The sequence below is a fragment of the Adiantum capillus-veneris genome, chromosome 18 (assembly GCF_014529385.1).
Source record: "Adiantum capillus-veneris isolate H3 chromosome 18, ASM1452938v2, whole genome shotgun sequence".
NCBI classification, from domain to species: domain Eukaryota; kingdom Viridiplantae; phylum Streptophyta; class Polypodiopsida; order Polypodiales; family Pteridaceae; genus Adiantum; species Adiantum capillus-veneris.
The window spans coordinates 26,978,647-26,996,028 of NC_140948.1; the positions used below are offsets into that span (position 1 = coordinate 26,978,647).

General features: G+C 43.9%; 1 protein-coding gene across 5 annotated transcripts in view; it reads right to left on the bottom strand.

Annotated features, from left to right (window-relative positions):
* The window catches only part of LOC147435386 (putative UDP-3-O-acylglucosamine N-acyltransferase 2, mitochondrial), a 144,779-nt gene that overhangs the window by 102,156 nt on the left and 25,241 nt on the right, over positions 1 to 17,382 (bottom strand). For 4 of the 5 annotated variants that reach the window (XM_086488457.1, XM_086488459.1, XM_086488455.1 and 1 more), the window contains one exon: positions 3,844 to 4,036. The exons of the other annotated variant lie outside the window; for it this stretch is intronic. In XM_086488457.1, the coding sequence (XP_086344583.1) occupies positions 3,844 to 4,036 (193 nt within the window). The remainder of the gene's footprint in view (positions 1 to 3,843; positions 4,037 to 17,382) is intronic. 5 annotated transcript variants of the gene reach the window in all.

Consider the following 17,382-nt stretch of genomic DNA (forward strand, 5'->3'; position numbering starts at 1 on the left):
GGGATGAGCTTTTTGGAAGTGTGTGGTGGCCTGCAGGTTGCTCTCCTAATGCAACCTTGCAGAAGGAACCTGTAGCGGGAATTAACACGTCAAAGCACACACAGCTCGGAAGCTAGAATGCTCCGAGCAGACGCGACAACCTGTAGGCCCCAAAAATTGGCTGGTATTTCTTTGTTCCTTTAGAGGGTAAAGTTTCAAAACTAGAGTCCTAGGGATCTTCACCTCTATCCAACTAGATTACACATGTTCTTATAAAATTTTGGCAACATAACGGCCCCAAAACTCGCCCTGAACAAATCCCCCTGCTGGAATTCACTTCCAAGGATTTAAACCCTCTGTTTTCAGTCCAAAAACAGCAATTACAACTCGCTGTATTTACTGATTTTTACCCTATTTTCAGCCCTAAACAATCCCGAAACTGTCCTCTAACATTGGAGCATTGTTCCCAATGCTTCTGGCATCCATACAGCTGCAAAACAATCCAAAAACAGCGCATAACCAGCGCTGAAAATGCACCTGTAAGGTGAGGTTATCACCCTCACCGGTGCCTGCTTATGGAGTAGCAGTTAGCTACTCCTGTTCCTACTCAAAGAGGCTCTTGCCTCGGCACAGAAGCATAAGGCCACACAACTGTACATAGTTCAAATGAAGAGTCCTCTTGTGGGGCATCACGTTACTGCACGTGGGGGGAGAGAGAGCAGTGTAGAGTGTACAGGACATCACTTCTTGCACTACACTGTACATGAGAGGGAAAGCTTGCACACAATAGTTCTTAACATGTGACAGGTTCTCAATGAAGCATCCCCCCAGCATAAATCGAGCGCCCTCTCTTCTACACTTGACCTGTAATGCATCTGTGAACAAATAGATGCAAAAGGGGGAAGAGTTCCATGGCTGCCAAAACTTGCGTATCGCTGAAAACGCAGCAAAACAGCCCTGTAAACACGCATCTGATGCCTTCCAATGCTGAAATGAGCTCCTTGGTGCTAGGTAGAGTCATGGGAAGCTCAAAAATGCAGAGAAATGGCTGAAAATCAAAGTTATTAGCCTCAAAAACATCTCCAAAAAGTCAGTTACGATTCTATTCTCCCAGACTTGGTAAATTGGCCAAAAATTGCCACTTGGCAATCATGCATGCAATTTCTCCGCATTGGGCTTCCCGCTTAAAAATCTCTCAACTGGTGCATCAGTTGGCTTTGCAGCAGAGTAATAAAATGTTTCCCTTGTCATTCTGAAGCTAATGACGCGAACAAATTTTGTGGCCCAAAATAGCAGTTCCCTAAATTTTAGGAAATGCTTCCATTGGACTCTCACTGGTCATCTGACTATCTTTCACCACTGGGACCACGTCCAAAAATACAATGTAGCCCAGTTCATGAGTGATTTTCTTTGGGTGACCCCACCTTGTCACTATGCCTATATGGAGTTAATTTCCTAGTATCCACACCTTATTAAGTGCAGCGAGGGAACCTAGATGACTTTGAATTGAGCCTAGACACCCTTTTACTACTCGAATTCCAGTGCCAACCAACTTCCCATCTGCAAGTGAAACTACTATTTCATACTGGCCATACAATGTCCGGCCATTTGCAACTTCAAAAGAGGGTCCCAAAAATTAAACAAAAATCATCGGAAAGAAACCAACAACTCAAGTTAGCAATTTCCACGTCCTCATGACACCTACTCGTAGCAGACACTGGCTATGCTCATGTGCAATCAGAGGGTAGGCAACTAATCTAAAGTGCCTGGACATGCACGTCCTGCGTACAAGCTCACAAGGGTGCCAGAACACTTCCTAGGCTCTAATAAACCCTAGAAGTAGGAGTTATAGCTTATCCACATGCACATAGGGTTGGATGCGCACGTGACATCCGGAATGATCATCTCATACCGGGTAGCTCTCCTCCAAGCCAACCCCCTTATAGGGTAAGTCTTGCTCAGCAACAGGAAATTTTGAAGCAAGTCAAAGAGCTTCTGGTGAAGGGGCTCGTACGACCAAGTACTTCACCCTACTGCTCTCTAGTTCTACCGGTGTAGAAGAAAGATGGCATGTTTCGAATGTAAATTACCGATCTCTAAACAAGATCATCATCAAGAATCGCTAACTGATTCCTCGGATTGATGACATTCTCAATAAGTTACAGGGTGCAAGCAGCTTTACTCACATAGACTTAAAGAGAGAAATCGTAAGATACACATAGCCCCTGAAGATGTCCATAAGACTTCTTTTTGCACTACTTTTGGACTTTATGAATTTTTGGTGATGCCCTTTCGGCTTAACCAATGCTACCTACCACATTCAATCAAATGATGGATCGTACTTCAACCCATACCGAGCCTTTAGAGGAGTATTCTTTGATGACATACTAATCTTCTCTAAGTCTAAAGAGGAACATTGGAAGCACTTGGATTTAGTGTTTCACAAATTGCAAAAGCATGAGTTGAATGTCAATGCAAAGAAAAGTGAGTTCTTTCTCATAGAGCTACATTATTTAGGCCATATAGTCTCTCACAATCAAGTGAGTATGGATCCCGAAAGATCCAAGTTGTACAAGACTCGCCAACTCCCACTTTAGTACATGATGTACGTATTGCATTCACATTATCGAAGGTTTATCTGAGGTGTTGCTCATGTAGCAGGACCACTCCATGACCTAACAAGGAAGAAGATCCCATTTAAATGGGAATCGAGGCAACAAGGTGCCTTTGATAGACTAAAGTATTTATTGAGCCATGATCCTATTTTAATAGTGACAGACTTAAGGAAACCATTTGAGGTTCACTGCGATGCTTCAGGTGATTGCATCGGTGGAGTGCTTAACCAAGAAGCCCATGCAGTGAGTAGACGGCTTAAGGATGCAGCATTGCATGCCTCGATCTACAAGAAGGAACTTATGGCTGTGATCCACACCTTGTCTACCTGGAAGCGTTATATCTTTTAGGAACAGATTTTATGGTCAAGACCGATCATCAGAGTCAACGGTATTTCCTTACACAAAATTAAGAGGGAAGGGGGGAACAAATGTCCCCCATCTTAATTTATCTGTTCCAAAGCAATAGAGTCCCAACTTGTGGGTTACTATCGCCCTACCTCCCTTCAGCATTTTGTCTCTCTAGCCCTTCAAGGAAATCTCTCTCTTTCTCACTCTAGAGAAATCCTTTCAGAAAAATTTGGCTGCCACGATCTGCCCCCCTCCACTTCTCCTTGGGCTGCCATTGTCAACGTAGAGGGATATTCAATCGAGATCAGGAGGGAGACCTCCATTGAGTTGGTCGAGTCCAGGTGGCTGTCCAAACCCGCAGAGAGTTGTCACACCCCATTGATTTGCTGCCCAGTTCATCATCCCATTCATTTTTCTGCTGCCACTGACATGGGTTCAGAGCCATCGTATGCCCAAGGGTCGGATGCTGATCGGTGCTTGTTCAAGTGCTGATGCCTTGCAACAAGGAGTGTATACTGGTTGCTGCTACCTTCCACCCTTCTTGTGCTGATATGATCCTGTTGCGGGCTGATTTGAAGATACCCCTTCATCTTTCTCGGTTAGCTTCATTAATAATGCCTTTGTATTACACCGTACTTATACTTAAGCCTCATTGATAATGCCTTTGTAATACACTGTACTTAGACTTAAGCCTAGTCTGTACAAGAAGGAAGCTCCTCAATTTTCAGACTTGCAAGGTGCAATAAGATTTACTTACTCCTTAAACCATGAGAAACTGCCAGTCAGCAGTACTACAAATGCAAACCACTATACAACAGAGTATTTCAAAAGTGAGAATGTGTGATCATGTCAAGTTGTCCGGTTTGCAGCAGTTCAAAGCCGAAAAAGTATTTGCAGATACCATAATGTTGAATGGGATCCAATTGTCACGCGAGGTCCCACGACTGAGCCTGAGCCAATGTGTGAATGAGGACCCACTTGCACATGTTCATGAATTATAGCTCCAATCTCCACAGTAGTTGACGGGTCAATAGCCGCGAGCTTGTGAACCAAACCTCCACCTCTTGCCCAACTAAGATGCTCCGTCCAACCCTCTGCCACACAGCATCTTGGAACATCAAGGGAGTGGCATTGATTGCATGAAAAGAACCACTGATGAGCTATAGACAGCCTTACCATGATTCAAACAAGAGAAAAATTCAAGTTCAAGACCTGACTTATATCATGCCATTCAGAAACATGCAAGAAGAAGAAGGATGCATTTTAACATTATAAAACCTTAATAATGTACAACGTTCTGAACTTAAAAACGAATAAGAAGGGGTAAAGACACCCGCACAAAATACACAATCAGGTATAATTATAAGCACATACAAAAGAAAGTAGATTCAAAATTAAAATAAGTGAAAAGACTGGTTCAAGTTTCCTTTTTTTGAAATTTCAAAAAGACCAATAATAATAACATTAACAATGACTTCTTCTGAAAAGTACAACGAGAAAGATAGGCAAAATCAATGAGAGAATCTTACTTGAATGCTACATAGTTATTGATCTCAAGGCATGAGACAGAGTGCAAAGATTTTATTCCTAAACACCAAACTCTAACAAGCACACAAAAGTGGAAGTTTCTTGCTTGTTATTATGAGCTATAAAAGATTAATTCGGAGCTGCTATATAAACCAACAAACCTAGAAAAATTACTAAGCAAGCTGAAAAGTAGTAAAGGTATCGAGCCTATATCGGGCACACGACACCCCCCTCCCCCCCCCCTCCTTTGCATTCAAAACATATCCACAAACTCATCCAGCTCCTCACTGAAAAACAGAATCACTCCTTTGTCGTCTACTGGCTGAAAACGAAGATTCTCAAGGGTTATTCCTGACAAACTTGAAGCACAGCACCACCAGCCCCTCCCAATGCAAAAACACAGATTTGGAAAGGTCTCCATGACAACAACAAAAAAAAAAACACGCACAAGTCACCCTCCAGCTGGCTGAATATATCAGCCCATTTACACACTCCTGATTGCAAGGCTGGAGTCGTCAAGCCATTCCTCTGATACCATGTCAAAGTGCAATAGGTGTGGTGACGAGAGAGAGAGAGAGAGAGACGAAATAAAATGAAATGAAATGTTATATTAACATCTTCGAAAGGCCAAAATAACCTATGAGACTAAAAGGTTACATCCATATGTGACTCTAGTACAGTGCCCAGGGAACATAAAATAAAAGTAAAAGAGGGTACCTAGAGTGGGTAGGTATGTAAGTCTAACCTACATCCTCATCATCATCAACATCCTCATCACATAATACATCAGCTCAAAATATATGGGGAGGGGTGGTACGATTATATGAGGGCCAATGAGGTGTACAATGGAGAAAGTATACAATGGTGATCATCCCATGAACTCTCTCATGGGTCTCTGCAATATGGCCTCAATGTCCTCCATGGTCAACTCTCGCTCTCGCCGGCCGAGGGCGGGCGCAACTTCATCAACGCTAGATCCAAGAGCTATGCGAAGCTAGCCATGACCATAATCAAACCATGCCTTCAACAAATCTACTCCAAAATAGAAAAGAGCCCAAGGTCAACCTACTTGAAAAGTTTGATGGGACATTTCAAAGTTTAGAGGCTTCCTCCAACAAGTGAAAATGTTCATACGCATGCAATCTGAGCGCTACCCCGATGGTGCTTCTCAAGTTGGTCTGATCGGAACGCTCCTCTCAGGTATGGCCCTCTCTTGGTTTGCACCCCTACTTGAAAGGGACTCTCGTCTACTCTATGACTTCGAGGCCTTTGTAAGAGAGTTTTCAGCAACCTTTGAGTAATTATATACTATATAGCCTTTGGGCAAGAGTTTTCGTTTGCAAGTTACGACAAGGCCCTCGCCCTGTATCGGTCTGCTCACATGTGATTTAACCTGGCATGAGAATTATTTCATCGACCAATTCCAGTGGGGTGTAAGAGATGATGTAAATAATCTCTTGCTTACCATGCCAAAGGTTCAAACCCTAAGTGAATTCATGTCCCAAGCCATAGAGTGTGACAATGGGCTCTTTGAAAGACAACAAGAGAAGAGGTAGGAGGCAACCCCGCCCACTGCCTTTACAACAATATCCTCTGCTGAAGGGGGTTTAAGGAACCGAGAAATCAACGTTGAACCCATGCAGATTGATGCAACAAGGTTTAAACTGCTTTCACCACAAGAGAAGCAACAAAGAAGAATAAATGGGCTATGCATGTATTGTGGGACGCCTAGACATATTGCTCAAAGCAATAGGAAACCTAAGATACAGAGCATTACAACTCTATCAAGTTCGGGAAACATGGACGTTCAACCTCAGTAGAGACTGTGCGGTTAGACTGTGTGCACACCAAGAGTCAACAAAGTCTCTTCCTATAAGGAATAGAAGACCAAATGGAGGTGAAAGCTCTATTGGATAGTGGCGCTACCGCTTGTTTCATCAATGAAGAATTTGCTAAACAGTAAGGTTTAATGCTTGTGGAAAAACCAACTCCAGCATCTGCGGAGGTGACTGATGGCAGGCCAATTGCTTCAGGAGACATCAAGTATGAAACCCAACCTATGAAGGTGACAAATGATCAAGTCTCTAATACAGCTTTCAATGTCATACACTACCCATCATACAGCCTTCAATTGGCCTATCCTGGCTTGAGTTACACAATCCCGATGTTGATTGGAGGTCTCGACGGGTTGAGAAAAGACGGCCACAACATGCCAAAACCAAGCATGTCAAACCACTCTATGTTGGAGCCAGGGTATTCATGTGTGTAGCCAAGAGAAACCCATCATTCTTGACTTATGCAATACCACTTGACTCCTCCACAGAAAAGAACATGGAAGCGTTGCCACCTCAATATCATGATTACAAGGATGTATTTGGAAAAAAAATTGCCGACATGCTTCCCGAGCATCGACCTTATGATTATGGCATTGAACTATAGGAAGGAACTCAACCACCCTTCGGTTCAATATACAAGCTATCCCAAGATGAGCTTGTAGCGCTTCGGAAGTACATTGATAAAACCTAGCCAAGGGATTTATACGGAATTCAAAGCCACTAGCAGGGACACCGATACTATTTGTAAAGAAAAAGGATGGGTCTCTACCTATGTGTGTGGACAAGATTTGACTTTGTCATCTGCTATGAGCCTGGCAATAAACAAGGAAAATCAAATGCTTTATCGTGAAGATCCTATCTTGCACCTAAGAAGGGAGACCCTGCCTATGATCAACAAGAGTCAGTACTGTTGAGGCCAGAACAACTCAAGCTCTTTGCAGTGACTAGAATGGCCCCAAATGACTCGGCCTTCCTTAAAAAGGTGAAAAAAAAAATTGCAATGACCCACTTGCTCACAACATTAATCTCAAACTCCACTTTAAAAGATTTTGAAGAAGTTGATGGATTGTTGTACTATAGGGGATTCTGTCTATACCATCACAAGAGCTAAGATTGCAAATACTTCAAGAGAGACATGATTCCCCAATAACAGGCCATTTTGGAGTAAACAAGACGATTGAGCTTATCAGACGGAATTTTTGGTGGCCTCAAATGTGACAGTGTCACGTGCACATCTAACCCTATGTGCATGTGGACAAGCTACTTCAGGTCTAGGGTTCAGGTCAACTTAGGAAGTGTTCTGGAACCTTTGTGAGCCTGTGCGCAGGCCGTGCATGTCCATGCACTTAGAATAGTTGCATATCCTCTGGTTGCCCACAACATGATCATCAGCATGACAATCAGTAACCATCTTGAGCATTTTACAGGGCACAGAACCCATTTTCCCTATTTTATCCATGTTTCACTTATTATTAATAAGTAACTTTGTTGGGAAACTGAGTAGGGCAATTCTGCTAAGTTAATATATAAGAAAACTAGCCCTAGCACTTTCTGGCAAAAGAGGCAATAGAAGTCCACCAACTAACAGTGCACCTTCTCAGCAAGACCGGCAAGAGACCTAGTGTTTCCAGCCGACAGTAGATCAAGACCAACGTTTTGGCTACAGTTTCAGCCTAGCGTTTTCAACAGTACCAGATCAGCCCAGGCGTTAGTAAATTGCAGATCAGCATAGCTTTTTCTACAATAGATCGAGACCAGCATTTTTGCTACAGATTCCCTGGAGTTTTAACTTTTTGGTTGTAGATCAGCATCAACGTTTTGCAGATTCCCGGCGTCAGATCAGCCCCTAGCATCAGTGTTTTCAGTTTTCAGCACTTACGACTCTGCAAGATCAACCCCTAGCCTCGCAGATCTCACCTACCCACAACAGATCCTCCCCGCACCGCAAGATCAGCTAGTGTTTTCAGATTTAGTCGCTGTTCGCAAATTTCAGCATCTGCGTTTTCAGCTGTCACAAGATAGGCACCACGCGCCAATAGAAAAGAACAGACTGAACAGACTTTTAGCACTTCATCAACAGTTGAACTGAAAGAGAGAGACGACACGCGACACGGAGTGGCGGAATTCCACCCGAGAGAGTATTGGCCCCAAACCTTGGAGCCCCTTTCGGTATTTCTTTATATTGCATCATCACAGTACAAGCCGGTACTCCTGACTCTGCACCTTCTCCAGGAAGCATGCCAGAGAATGAGGCCTAGCCTCATATTTAAAGGCCCTTGGCCTAAAAAGCAGTTACAGTAAAAAAGCCTTTAAAACTCAAAAGCTTCTGGTCCAAAAGCAAAGGCAAAAGCTGCCAGCGCAATTTACATAAATCCGTACAACCTGCCACGTCATCATGTCAACGCAATTTTCGAAAATCTGCCACATCATCAGTTTTGGCGTGTGTCCAGATCCTGCTTTATTTTAATCCTTTATGTCACTTGGGGCCCCATCGGACGAGGTCCCCATAAGTTAATAGGACTTCTTCTTCTTCTGCTACTTGTTCTTCTTAGGGTTTAGGCCTCTCGGCTGGCTTCTGTAAGTTGGCTCCATTCTTTAGGCTTTGACACATCAGCAGTTTGTTACATCTCCCCTTCTTGAAAGAGAGTAATCGTCCGCCATTACAACATATCTGCAAAACAACTCAAGTTAGCTCAAAACAAATTCCGAGGGTCATTCCGAGGGACAATGAGTTTGCCCTTTTTATTAAGGAGTTAGCTTCTCCTTTCTGCTCTTTTGATCCAGGAGTTAGCTTCTCCTTTCGGTTGTTTTGATCAAGGAGTTAGCTTCTCCTTTCGTCCATATCAGAACTCTTGATATTCCGGTATAGTGAAATTAGCCATCACACCCAGACCGTACTGACCTTCCACGGGTGTCTTGATGCACTAAAAAATTACATACCCAAGCAATCTCATCCAATTAGGAATATTCAGTAGTTGGCACATCACAATGCAACACAAATGCTGACATATGCATGTTACAAGACATAGAAACATAAAGCCGCCGATGAACACTCCTCCCACATAACCTAACAAGGTCCGGGCCGGGAGATATTCAACGACTCCCTCATCACTCCTCTCGCATAACCTAAAAAGGTCCGGGCCGGGAGATATAGAGGCCTTTTATAACCAAACGTCCCCCAGACCGCAGCTTGCGTCGTTTGGAGGTGCTGAGAGTAACCACTACTCAGACTTCTTAATACTCCTCCCGCATAACCATCCAGGTCTGGGCCGGGAGTCACAACAACAATACTCCCCCCGTAAATAACCACAAGGGTCCGAGCCATGAGTAAAAACAACACTTTTCAATCATTCAATACTCCCCCCGCAAATAACCACAAGGGTCCGGGCCATGAGTATGAACAAGCATTCTCAAACATCATTTCTCACTACTCCACCGGGGAGTAAAATCACCAATCATTGAAACCAGTATTAATACCGGAGTCAAACAATTCAAATCGACACCAAAACATGTTCAAAACAGATACCATCCATTTCAAACAAATTCCAAACAGGATCACCAAACAAGATCAAAAAAAACTCAAACTTAAAGGCAGTCTCGACATCAGTCGAGCTCGAAAAGTCGACTGACTTTCCATCTTGAAACCTGCACCAAAAATTAGGGTTAGGTTCCTTCCATGAGGTCGTAGCCGAGCACAGCATGGTCCGTCAGCTCTTGGACAGACAGTGTTTCTTTGGCGGCGATGGTAGTCCCAAGAGATAGCAATCACACCGAACCTCCAAGGTCATCTGCTCGTGAAGAGACATCTACTGAGAGATGTCGAGAAATTTCAAGTTATAATCTGCTAGGGTTTCCATGGCAAGCATTTCAGGATACCCCACTCTGCCAAAAGTTGCACTCCGAAGGAAGATGATAGAAACCATATATAACTTCGGACAAATCTTTTTCTTGAAAGCTTGCCAAGTACTTGGAGTGTGCGGCTTGGTAGCTATAGACATCAACATCTGCATGGCATTGCTTTTGAGAAAAACAGTGACTTGAAACAAATATCGGATCCTTCTTTGCAAGTGATCTTAATGGCTTATGCCCTGTAAGATATGAGCGGTGAAGACGGGAGCGCGCCCGATGCACGATGAAGTAAGGGTGGAAGTGGCTAATATGTCCGGGTTGGAGGGCGAAGATACCTCGAATAAAATTGCAATAGCTCTGTCTGCTCAGTCCGGGTTGGAGGGCGAAGATACCTCGAATAAAATTCCAATAGCTCTGTCTGCTCTTTTGTAGGACTGGTATGCTTTCAGAAAAGCATACCGCCTGATGCTCCGATACCACTGTCACAAGACGGGCACCACGTGCCAATAGAAAAGAACAGACTGAACAGACTTTTAGCACTTCATCAACAGTTGAACTGAAAGAGAGAGACGACACGCGACACGAAGTGGCGGAATTCCACCCCAACGAATATTGGCCCCAAACCTTGGCGCCCCTTTCGGTATTTCTTTATATTGCATCATCACAATACAAGCCGGTACTCCCGACTCTGCACCTTCTTCAGGAAGCATGCCAGAGAATGAGCCCTAGCCTCATATTTAAAGGCCCTTGGCCTGAAAAGCAATTACAGTAAAAAAGCCTTTAAAACTCAAAAGCTTCTGGTCCAAAAGCAAAGCCAAAAGCTGCCAACGCAATTTACGGAAATCCGTACAACCTGCCACGTCATCAACCAACACAAAACGCAGAAATCCGTACAGCCTGCCACGTCATCATGTCAACGCAATTTTCGTAAATCTGCCACGTCATCAGTTCTGGCGTGTGTTCGGATCCTGCTTTATTTTAATCCTTTATGTCACTTGGGGCCCCATCGGATGGGGTCCCCATCAGTTAGTAGGACTTCTTCTTCTGCTGCTACTTGTTCTTCATAGGGTTTAGGCCCCTCGGCCGGCTTCTATAAGTTCGCTCCATTCTTTAGGCTTTGACACATCAGCAGTTTGTTACATCAGCGCACCGATGTCGCGTCGTCGCCATCGCCGTCCTTGCCGACACAGTGTTAGAATTCAGCAGTTAGCAGATTTGCAGATTTCAGCCCCTAGCGTTTTCAGTTTTCAGCACGTCTTGTCGTCGTCATCATTGTCTTCGACAAGTCCATTGCATCTAGACCATACTACCAGATTTGTGCAATCAATAGCATAGACCTCTCTCCCCATAGAAAGGGGGGCCCTTGGAGGAGGATTTGACAACCCTCTAGTGTCGTATTCTTTTCTCTCTCTCTCTCTCTCTCTCTCTCTCTCTCTCTCTCTCTCTCTCTCTCTCTCTCTCTCAACACCTTCATTCATAATGTCATTCACTTTGTTTGTGATCATTGCACTCTCTCACTAAGAGAACGGAAGGCTCTCCCTTCTTTAAGTAAAAGGAACCCTTGAGCACAGTTCGGAGCACTCATCTTGAGCAAAGTTCAACATTCACTTCCGTTGCACCTTACATTGGTATCAGAGCTTTGGCAGTGATCTGTATCACTCAAGGAAAGAACCACAAGAAATTTTTTGCCTTTTGCGGTCGCACGTAATCCAAGTCCGCTTGGGCGTGTCAATTCCTACCCGAAAAAGAACAAGAAAAGGAGACTCTCTCAGTCGTTCCTTTTCCGAATCACGACACATGTTTTGCATGATATAGATGTGATTGTTCACAAGGATGATGGTTTAGATGATGGTTTTTCTAGTGAAGCTAACCTCATTGCAATACGCAAAATCGCTCTTGGCTCTCGAGCCGAGATCCAAAGAACCAACTCAGGAAGTATTGTGTGTTCGCATGATTAGTCAGCACGCATTGTTCGAGTGTTTCATTCCTGATGGTTTCTTGTATTTTTGCCACCATCTTTATGTGTTCCCTTTTCATAGGCATGCCGTATTGTATGCTGCACATGATTCAGTCATGGATGAGCATGGATGTATGCGGATCACTCTTGAAAAGAAGAAAAGTTTGCATTCAAGGAATTCACATTCCAAGTCTCTTCCTTTGCACGACACAGTCTCAGAACGAGCATAAGAAAGATTGACCATCAAGCATCGGCATTTGCATTGTGATTTGCCACAGTTGATAGATTTAGATCAGAAAGTCAAGTTTAGACCCCATTTTTTGTGTATGTTCGGTGAACGGCTTTGGCACTCCATCACTTTGTTCATTTACATTGCATGCACAGTCTTTTAGGACGACTAGTATTTTTCCAATCACTCTACATGGAATGGGTATGTTCATGATTTTGTGTTGGAAGTGGTTTCAAGAATTTTCCTCCTCGGAGATTCTTGAAGAAGGTACGTCCATAGCCAAAATTGGAGCATTGAAACTGCCACAGATCACTTTGTGTCGCTTTCGGCGCCGCCCAAAGAAGCAAGCATTACAGACCTTCATGAAGTTCAAGTATCGTACGACCCACGCATCGTAGTGGGCCGGCGAAGAGTCCTTCCCAGGATTCTAGAAGTTGTTGGCGCTCTCCCTTGACGCCATGCAATTCGGTACCAGTACCTCACTTTGAAAGGGAGGGGATGTCACGTGCACATCTAACGCTATGTGCATGTGGACAAGCTACTTCAGGTCCAACGTTCAGGTCAACTTAGCTAGTGTTCTGGCACCTTTGTAAGCCTGTGCGCAAGCCGTGCATGTCTAGGCACTTAGAGTAGTTGCATATCCTCTGGTTGCACACAACATGATCATCAGCATGACAGTCAGTAACCATCATGAGCATTTTACACTGCACAAAACCCATTTTCACTATTTTATCATTTTTCACTTATTATTAATAAGTGACTTTGTTGGGAAACTAGATAGGGCAATTCTGCTAGGTTAATATATAGGAAAACTAGCGCTGGCACTTTCTGGCAGAAGAGGCAACAGAAGTCCACCAACTTACAGTGCACCTTCTCAGCAAGACGGGCAGCAGGCCTAGAGTTTCTAGCCAACAGCAAATCAAGATCAACATTTTGGCTACAGTTTCAACCTAGCGTTTTCAGCAGTACCAGATCAGCCGTGGCATTAGCAAATTGCAGATCAGCATAGCGCTTTCTACAACAGATCAGGACCAGCATTTTTGCTACAGATTCCCTCGCGTTTTTGGTTGTTGATCAACATCAGCGTTTTGCAGATTCCTGACGTCAGATCAGCCCCTAGCATCAAGATTTTCAGTTTTCAGCACTTAAGACACCGCAAGATCAGCCCCTAGCCTCACAGATCTCACCTACCCGCAGCAGATCCTCGCCGCATAGCAAGATCAGCCAGCGTTTTCAGATTCAACCATTGTTCTTAGATTTCAGCATCTGCGTTTTCAGCGCATCATCGTCGTGTCGTCGCCATCGCCGTCCTCACCGACACAATGTCAGAATTCAGCAGTTAGAAGATTTGCAGATTTTAGCCCCTAGCATTTTCAGTTTTCAACCCGTCTCCTCGTCGTCATCATTGTCGTCGACATTGTAGGCAAGTCCCTTGCATGTAGACCATTGTACCAGATTTGTGCAATCAATAGCATAGACCTCTCTCGCCATAGAGCGGGGGGGCCCTTGGAGGAGGGTTTGACAACCGTCTAGTGTCGTATTCTTCTCTCTCTCTCTCTCTCTCTCTCTCTCTCTCTCTCTCTCTCTCTCTCTCTCTCTCTCTCTCTCTCTCTCTCTCGCGTAGTCTCGTAGTCTCAACACCTTCATTCATAGTGTCATTCACTTTGTTTGTGATCATTGCACTCTCTCACTAAAGGAACGGAAGGCTCTCCCTTCCGCAAGTAAAAGGAACCCTTGAGCACAGTTCAGAGCACTCATCTTGAGCAAAGTTCAACATTCACTTCTGCTGCACCTTACAGAAAGCTTGTCAAAGAATACATACACACGTGTGACAATTGCTATAGGGCCAAGGCTCCACGGCATCACCCACATGGATTACATCAGCCCTTGCCCATCCCTAGCAAAACATGGTCTTCTATTTCCATGGATTTCATTACCGATCTACCTTCCTCTGAGAGCTATGATTCAATTCTGATGGTTGTCGATAGACTCACAAAGATGGCACATTTCATTCCAGCAACCAAGTCAATCACCATAGAAGGAATAGCAAAGCTCTTCCTCGAGAATATCTATTGCTATCATGGACTTCCAGATGACATTGTCTCAGATCGAGGGCCACAATTCATATCAAGCTTTTGGAGAGGATTGTCTAAGCTTCTAAGAGTAAAGATTACCCTCTCTTCAACCAACCATCCACAAAGTGATGGACAAACAGAGAGGCTGAATTGAGTTCTAGAATAGTATTTCAATGCACAATCAACTACCATAAAGACAATTGGGTAGAATTGCTAGCCTTGGCTAAGTTTGCCTACAACAACATTATTCATGCTTCCACTCTACATACCCCATTCTTTGCCCATTATGGTCAACACCCAAGGATGGATGTCCATATGAATCATCGAGTGAAGAATCCGACTGCCATACACATCTACAAAGCATTCATAAAGAATTAACGATGAATATCAAAAGAGCTCAACATAAGTATAAAGCCAGCGCGGACGAACACTGAATGCAGCATCCACCATACAAGATTGGGGATCGAGTGTGGCTTCTCCACCATGATCTACATTCATCTCACCCTTCATAAAAGCTGGACTATCAAAGACTTGGACCATTCAAGATAATTGGCCAAGTGAATCCAGTCACATACCATCTCCACACATTCTATGAAAATTCATCCAATCTTCCATGTTTCACTGTTGGAGCCTTGTCATCAGTGCCAAATTCCTAGCAGATGCTCATACCACCACCACCCTTACAAATCAATGGTCATGAAGAATATGAAGTCGAATAGATCCTTGACTCTAGAATCTCTCGTGGAAGACGTAGTACCTTGTACATTGGAAAGGTTACGATGCAAGTGAATGAACATGGGAGCCTCCATCTAACCTCCATCGCGCACCGGCCAAAGTTCGTGAGTTTTATCGACACTATCCGTCGAAGCCTGTCCCTACATCAAAAAGGACAATCGTTGTATTGTCACCGATCCGAGCTCTTAGAAGAGTTCTAGAAGAATCTAGAAGGTTATAGAAAGTTCTAGAAGCTAGAAGAAGAATCTAGAAGAACTTAGAAAGTTCTAGAAGCTTGAGGAAGAACCTAGAAGATTCTTAACCTCCTTAAACTTGAGGAAGAACCTAGAAGGTTCTTAACCTCCTTACATTTGAAGAAAAACCTAAAAGGTTCTTAACCTCCTTAAGATTTAGTATAAATAGAGGTCTTGGGCTACAAGCCCCTCAGTCTTCTCAACACCAGTTGTGAGGCTCCTGCGAGGTAAGTCCTCTTCTAGTCCTTTTCTTGTTATTAAGTCTTGTTCTTGTAGTCAGGTCTTGTCTTGTAAGTCAAGCTTTGTAATCCAAGTTTTGTAATCAAGTATTAAGTCTTGTAATCAAAATTAAGTTTATAATCAAGTCTCAAGCTCTTGTATATGGTGAGTGCCATGTCAACTCTCCTCTTCTCTCTCCCCCTCTTCAAGTTCATTGATTCCTATTCGTCTGTTGCTATTGATTTATCGCTTGGAGTGCCCAAGCCTGTAATATGATGTGTCCGGGGAACACTAAAAAGGAGGCAGCTTGTCCATAGTAAATTCATGTAGCTCAAACCAAGATGATATCTGTGCAAACCAACATGAATTATCGCCCTCACTCAACGCTAGTCATGCATATCTGTCACGTGGTAGCTCCCATGTGCTATGAATCAGTGTAACACGGAACGGAGAAAACGCAGCCTAAACATTCTGACACATTCGGACAGATCCGGCTCTTGGAACAAATTGTGAACGGAACGCCGTTCCAAAACGGGGTGTAAACCAGAACGGGGGACGGAAAGAGAAAAAGTGCTCCATTTGGGGCAAGGTTGGATCTCTAGACTTGAGTAGTGGTACAATCGTAGACATACTTCAGGTCTCATGAAACCCCTCACACATGGCCTTGTTGAACATGAAGGCCAAGTTCCAACAAACCAACAATATGATCTCTAGCATGTATGAAACATTGAAATGCTCTGCCACTATACCATCATGATCCTATGCCCTCATTGTGTCTCACCATCTCTGCTGTGAAGAAAGTAGAAGTGGGAGGACAGGGCTCCGACGGGTCTAGCAATGGTAATTGCTTTGCTACTGTGTATAGAGAGGATTTATATCCATGTCTTTGTAGAAGTAATGCCTGGAGAGAGAGTGCTCTCTAAAGAGGATGCATATTGTGTCCATGTCTTTGTAGAAGTAATGATTCGAGAGGGTGAGTGCTCTCTAAAGAGTCGCCAAGCCTCCTTAGAGTCCTGGCTCAAGGTATCTGATAAATATCTCTCTCAAGCTGAGCTAAGAAATCTCTCTTCTTTTGCCATATAAGGAATGGCGATGTGATGCATGATGAAATCCACCAATAGTGCAAGTAAAATATACTGCAAAAAGACATTGGAGCTTGATCTACAACACTCCAACAGGTCTATGCGAGACTGATAAGTCTTGAATGCATGGTATAAGCGATATGGGAGCCAAACCATAATCCACAGTGCTAGCACCATCTCTATGAGGGAAGCAAGTGAAGCTACCTGAACAAGAGTATTTGTCAAGGCCATTCAAAATGGCCAATCCATGTGTTGTGCCCATCTCAATCAAATATCTCCCATACTGTGCTTAGCGTCCTCTGAGGACTTAGAGATCCCCATTCCTCTAAAGTCTTAACTCTCTCAACATCTCCTCACAGGTGGAGAGAGAGAGAGAGAGAGAGAGAGAGAGAGAGAGAGAGAGAGAGAGAAGACAAGCCCTACGAAGCAAACTTTACACAAGAGATAGATACAAGGCTATCACCACTCTGCCATGATGCACCCCACACGCCCCCCTCCCCCCCAACGCACCATATAGGGATGAAGCCAAGCTGCCCGCCAACTTCATACAAAGACCTCACGACCCTAAACATGGAAAATATGAAGAGACAACATATAAAAAAGGGTCCCCCTCTAATTAGTGACATACATGTGGACATACCAAACAAAAATTAGAAAACAACCATGGCCGCTAGACAATAGCAAATCCTCACAAGGCTA